Source organism: Rhinopithecus roxellana, chromosome 17 (assembly GCF_007565055.1).
Source record: "Rhinopithecus roxellana isolate Shanxi Qingling chromosome 17, ASM756505v1, whole genome shotgun sequence".
NCBI classification, from domain to species: Eukaryota; Metazoa; Chordata; class Mammalia; order Primates; family Cercopithecidae; genus Rhinopithecus; species Rhinopithecus roxellana.
In genome coordinates, this window is record NC_044565.1 from 107,316,915 (window position 1) to 107,322,967 (window position 6,053).

At 39.7% G+C, this 6,053-nt stretch overlaps 1 gene segment (V, D, J or C); it reads right to left on the bottom strand.

Annotated features, from left to right (window-relative positions):
- Positions 1–3,988: 3,988 nt before the first annotated feature.
- On the bottom strand, positions 3,989–4,569 carry LOC115894366. The segment is given in 2 exon segments: positions 3,989–4,311; positions 4,438–4,569. Coding segments are annotated over 2 exon segments (378 nt in total).
- Between the last annotated feature and the right edge of the window lie 1,484 nt (positions 4,570–6,053).

A 6,053-nucleotide genomic window follows, 5' to 3' on the forward strand; every position in this document is an offset into this window, starting at 1 on the left:
CATGAGGTCAAGAGATAGAGACCATCTTGGCCAATATGGTGAAACCCCGTCTCTATGAAAAATACAAAAATTTGCTAGGCATGGTGGCACACACCTATAGTCCCAGCTACTTGGGAAGGCTGAGACAGGAGAATAACTTGTACCTGGGAGGCGGAGGTTGCAGTGAGCCAAGATTACACCACTGCACTCCAGCCTGGCGACAGAGCAAGACTACGTCTGAAAAACAAAAAAACAAAACAAACAAAAAACCATCAGCCAGAAAACTGCAGCCCTGAGAAAATATAGAGCATTTCAAGTTGTTCAGCTTGCGTAACAATGATGAGTCTACAGCTCATTTTCAAGATATAAATATTCTGTTTATGGGAATAATAGCACCATTCATGGTTAGTGTTTCAGAACCTCCACCACATCTGACAGCATAGCAATTCAATAGCACAAGGGTTTATGTGCCAGCTTTGCTTCATTAATAATGGGTTTTTCTCTGTCAATAGGGATAGTTGCACCTGTGCACATGACAAGCTCATGAGTTACACTTTGCTTCATTTTTTTTTGAGGTAAAAAAGTTGCTTGATCCAAAGCCATAGTACGGAAGAATTTCCTGACTCTGATGAAAGCAGTTGCAAAATCCCCAAATAATATTTTATGCAGAAATATAACTGAAAAGAAAGGCAAATTCATATATGGGAAAATAACCAGTGCCCTCCTCATGTTACATGAGGTCTACTAGTATCACCTGACCCCAGCTGTTCGTCTGAGCCCTGATGTGTGGTACAATGTTACGGGTTCAGGAGGAGTTAGGTGTTCGGAAGAGCCAGTAGCCCTGTACATCTCAGTTAGTTGAAACTCTTATTATTGAGTCCCCACAAGGACCTCCACAACATTTGTTCATTAGACTCCCTGTGAAAGCTGGAAAAGGTGACTGATTGAAGTCCAAGTGTTGAATCATCCTCATTATTAAAAACCTCATGCTCATTAATGGCATTTCAATTAATATTCACTTGGAAATTTTATGGCTCATTTTTGAAACATCTACTCACTGCTCCTCCAGAATGGCTTTGTCTGCAGTCATCCTGTTGTGTTTCTTTTAAGGCCTGATGATCTGCACTCCAGCCTGGCGACAGAGCAAGACTACGTCTCAAAAACATAAAATTATTTTTATTAAAGTACTGTTCTCTTTGCAATGTGCTGTTCTCTTTGCAATGTGATCATCAGATGTAACCCTTGCAGTTTACTCATTGTTATGGTTTTTACGTTTCCAGGGCTTCCTTGACAATGTGACTCTATCCTGCATCCATTGTTGTGAGAACTCTGTTTGGCATATCATCATCGTGGGCATGAACATAATGGAGACTTCATAGGATGCAATGGTTACTATTCAACATTAGTCAAAATATACTCTAGTCCTACCCTGGGAGCTCTACTTGGTTGGAAAAATATTTTAGGTAAGGACAACCATTTGGTAGAGTTTTAAAAATAAAGTCTACAAAGAAATTTTCTTTAGCAAGAGTATGAACTATATGTGGTGCAGAATATCATATTTTTATGAAATGTAACAGATTATTTAAATGTATATGAATACTATATATATTTATAGCCAATGTTTTATTAAATATATATTCACTTCTATGTATCTTGTATATATACATGCACATTTTTCCATAAATAAGGTAAATTTTATTTAAGGAAATACTAATTAGTTTTAATTTTGTCTTTAATTTTCCCTTAATCACTTCATAATTTGATTACTAAATGTTCACATTTTTACCACCAATTTAAGAAAAAATACATGTGTGTATATATAGGTAGAGGTATAAATACTGTATCAGTAAGATTTTATGCATTAAATATTGGTAACTAGTTAAATACTAAATTCAGTGGCTGATAACAGTAAACATTCATTTTCATGCTCATGGATGCTCATGTTCACGATCATCTGGCTGATCAAGGAGGGGTTCAGCTGAGTGGTTCTTCTGCAGGACACAGAGATCATCTTCAGCCTATAGATATAAATTGTCTGAAGACAAAGCTGAACAGCAGTGACTACACATGACACAAGATTCTTGTGACAGTTCACAGGAGTGAACAACATCCCAAACCAAGCCACACAGTTGAATTTAAGTCCGATAATTTCTAACATAGCTTCACACATTTAAATATATTCCTTTATTTCAGTGAGTACAAATTTTCAAGAAAATATTTACTCCATTTAATTATAGAAGTGCTTGATCATTCCATGGACAAATAATTATGTTTTCAACCTTTACAATTTTGAAAATATTTGCAAATGTACATTTGCATTAATAAGAAAATAAAGATGGATGTGTTTTCAACTTGTGCCTTTAAATATAATTTTTTAAAATGGCCTCATTGGGGGAAAAATCATTTAACGTATGTAAATATGTCTTTTTAGCTCCCTTTTGTCCTATAGAGTTGCCCAGTAAGAGATCCTCCCATGAGATTTGGAAGTGAGAAAAGGATGACTCAATATTCTCCACTGGTACCTAAGAAAGACACAGGGACAGAGGTTAGGACTGCAGAAACACCTGGAAAGATGCTGTAGGAAGCTGAAAGCATCAGCACCGCAACCCGTAAGCTTCCAGACAGGACTGAGGACCACATGGTTAGATAGCCCGTATTTCAGGGGCAGATGCATTCTGTTTTCTGAGGGAGCACCAGAGAATCCTGCTTCTAATATCAGCTTTCATGACTACTATATCCTTGGTTTTGAAAGATTGTAGTGTGAAAGTTAATCATAGGAATTAAGTCATTCTTGTCATACCCAACACAGCCAAGAAACCAGGGGGAAAGGCACTCAGTGTGCAAAGTATTGTGTCTAGAATGCAATGGAAATAGGCCCTATTATCCCATGGAACCAATGTTTATGGTTTTTTTGAATAAACATAGAAATTGACTCCCCCAGTCTTAAAACTCAAGATAGTTACATTTGTCTTATCTGAGTTCTTTTCTCAGGAAACCAACCATCAGGCCTCCAGATACTATCAAGGAACTGAACCTTACATATCACTGAATCAGGACAGTGAGACGTCAGACCCTTCCCTCATTATGATTGACTAACTGACCTCCTGCTTCCTGTTGACCAGATTATCTTCATTACCCCTCCCTAATTCCTGTTGTCCCACATTTCTTCCCTGCTATCTAAACCCCTAATTTTAGTTGGTCAGGGAGATACATTTGTGAATGGTGTCCCACCTCCTCGGCTGCAGCACCTGATTAAAACCTGTTCCTTGGCAATACTTGCTGTCTTAGTGATTTTTTTCTGTGTGGTGAGCAGCAGGATCTACACTGAATCCTTGGCATTTCAGTAACAGAATTCTCTTCAAGCTTCTTTGGCTTCTTGTTCCTTGAAATCACATTTACCCACAACTTCTAAGATAACTTGATATTATTCTAGGATTCACTTTGTCCACCACTGCTTACCAGTCTGAGCTTGCCAGCTCCCAACCCTTCCTAGTGCCAATGAACTTTCTCAAAGAGCCATAGGTAATATTTTCCCTTTTTCATAAAACTCTAACCTTCTCTTTGTTCTTCCAACATATTGAAGACCATTGAGTTTTCCTGTATGCCCCATTTGGCAAATATTCCTTTGCAAATAAAACATTAAACTTAGAGATTCATCTCTACATTTTGTTTAGACTTCAGTACTTTAGACTCTAATTCTCCATATTAAGACAATTCCTGCTTAGAACATCTATTTTGGCTTCTTTGTTATATGAATTCCAACTGAAGCTATAAACTAGACTCCTCAAGTGTAAGCATCTCTGTCTTTATTAAAATAGGAGAGTCTTTGTTATGGCTGTGCAGTTGGGGCTGAGAAAGCGAAAAGTATTATGGTGCAAACGTGACTTCATGTCCCCCTCTACCAACACCATCAGAGTGTGGCTGCATCTGAGGAACACTCTCAGCCCATGGAGGCTTTAGGAGGAGCAGCTGGGGCAGCCCAGCCTCACACATCTGCTTCCCTGGGGGTTTATGTTCGGGTATGTAACACTGTGGCAGGGTTACTGCTACCCTGTTGACAGTAATAAGTTGCAAAATCTTCAGGCTGCAGGCTGCTGATGGTGAGAGTGAAATCTGTGCCAGATCCACTGCCACTGAACCTTGATGGGACGCCACTTTGCAAACTGGATGCCTTATAGATCAGGAGCTTAGGGGCTTTCCCTGGTTTCTGCTGATACCAGGCTAACCAGCTGCTAATACTCTGACTGGCATGGCAAGTGATGGTGACTGTGTCTCCTACAGATGCAGACAGAGAGGATGGAGACTGTGTCATCTGGATGTCACATCTGGCACCTGAGATTGGAAACACAAAAAACAAATATTCATACTATTGATCATATTATAGGAAGACTTCCTTGAAGAGCCAGACAGTACTGAGCACACTGGGCTGAGTAAATCGCTAATGTTCTCGTTCCTTACCTGGGAACCAGAGCAGCAGGAGCCCCAGGAACTGAGTAGGGACCCTCATGTCCATGCTGTGTCCTGACTGGATCTGACTCTTGCACGAAGTGTGTCCAGCCTATTAATAAACCTTCAGGGCAGGAGGATGTGCTCTGGGAATATGCAAATGAGAAGAAGACGGGGCAGGCTGGGCACAGCTGCAGGGCTGGCTCATCTCAGTAGCTAAGCACTGGCTCAGTGTCCCCAGGTGTCCCAAGTAAGACCAGGGTAGCATAAATTTGTTTGCAGAGAATGTGTTTCTACTGGGGACTATTTTGTCATGAGAAACATTTTTTAGTTTTTTTCTGACAATTTGAAATATTCCTCAAGAGTCAATGGAGCAATGTATTTCATTGGTGTATGGGGATTATTTAGGAGAATATTCTTGTTTGTAGGAAACACATAGTAAAATGTTAGACAGTAGGATTCTCAGGTCTTCAAAAGTCTCTCATAATTCGAGTTAGGGAAGGGTACGTTGTCCTATACTTTTAACATTTCTGTGAGTTTAACATTGTTCCTTTCTAAAAAAGTTAAAAATAAAATTTATCGACACGATGCCATATATATTTGTAAGTGTAGGTAACGGTGTTATGGCATTGTTCTTACCAGTATTAGCTGAAGCAATTGACTACAGATACCCAGATGATACCGTGTTTTCTCAATGCCCGCAGCACCCACAGATCCGCCATTATCCAGAGCTGCAGGTCTCTGTAATACCCAGAGACTAAATGGGCTGCACCTTATTCTTGTTTTGTGCACCTTCATAGTCTACCTTCTTTTCTGCCACTGAGTATTATTTCCCAAAGTTCATCCCTCTTAGTGAGGGTGACCACTGCATGGAGCACGTCCCTGCCATGCACCGTCAATGACACTTTCTTCTATTACTTTTTATCAGTGAGTTAGGACATCATCCTGGCCGAGATACCAGCCTCCCTGTTAACATTGTTAACATCTTTAGGAAAAACATAGTCTCTTATTAAGCAACTGCCTATGCTATGTACATGGAAAAATCAATTGGATCCAAATGAAACTGGACACAGATTTGTGCTCATTATATCTCACATTTCTAACGTGCCCTAAAATGTCCCATCCTGCCTCAGTAGCAGGGGAAGTGGATCCAATGATATCAGCATCAGTGGCCTACAGCCTAGGGCTATACAAAAGTTTACTGATGTCTGACTAGGGGAGTCAAATCACAGTGCTGTAGCCTGTGTACAAAGCTTCCTGCTGCTTTGTAAGCAGCCTAATTTTTAGGCTGCTTATTGGGAGAAAGGAAGAAAGCTCCATTTGTCCTCTAAATATTTGCTGAAAATGAATGGACAAAAGGAAGATTAATAAGAGAAAAGGCAAACGAAATTCACTTAAGGTGCAGTGGGATATCATTGCAGGGTGATTACCCAGGTCACTCCGTGAGATCCAGTTCATATTTCCTTTCTAGGGTAGAGGGAAATTGGAAGTGTATGCAACCTGGAGACAATAGATGAGCATAGAATTCCATCCTCAAAAGAACATGTAATAGCTTTTCTGGATAAAGCATCAACTTCTAGGCTCTTTTATTTTGATTCCTGTTTTGTGTTCATCTTTCCAGATATAAA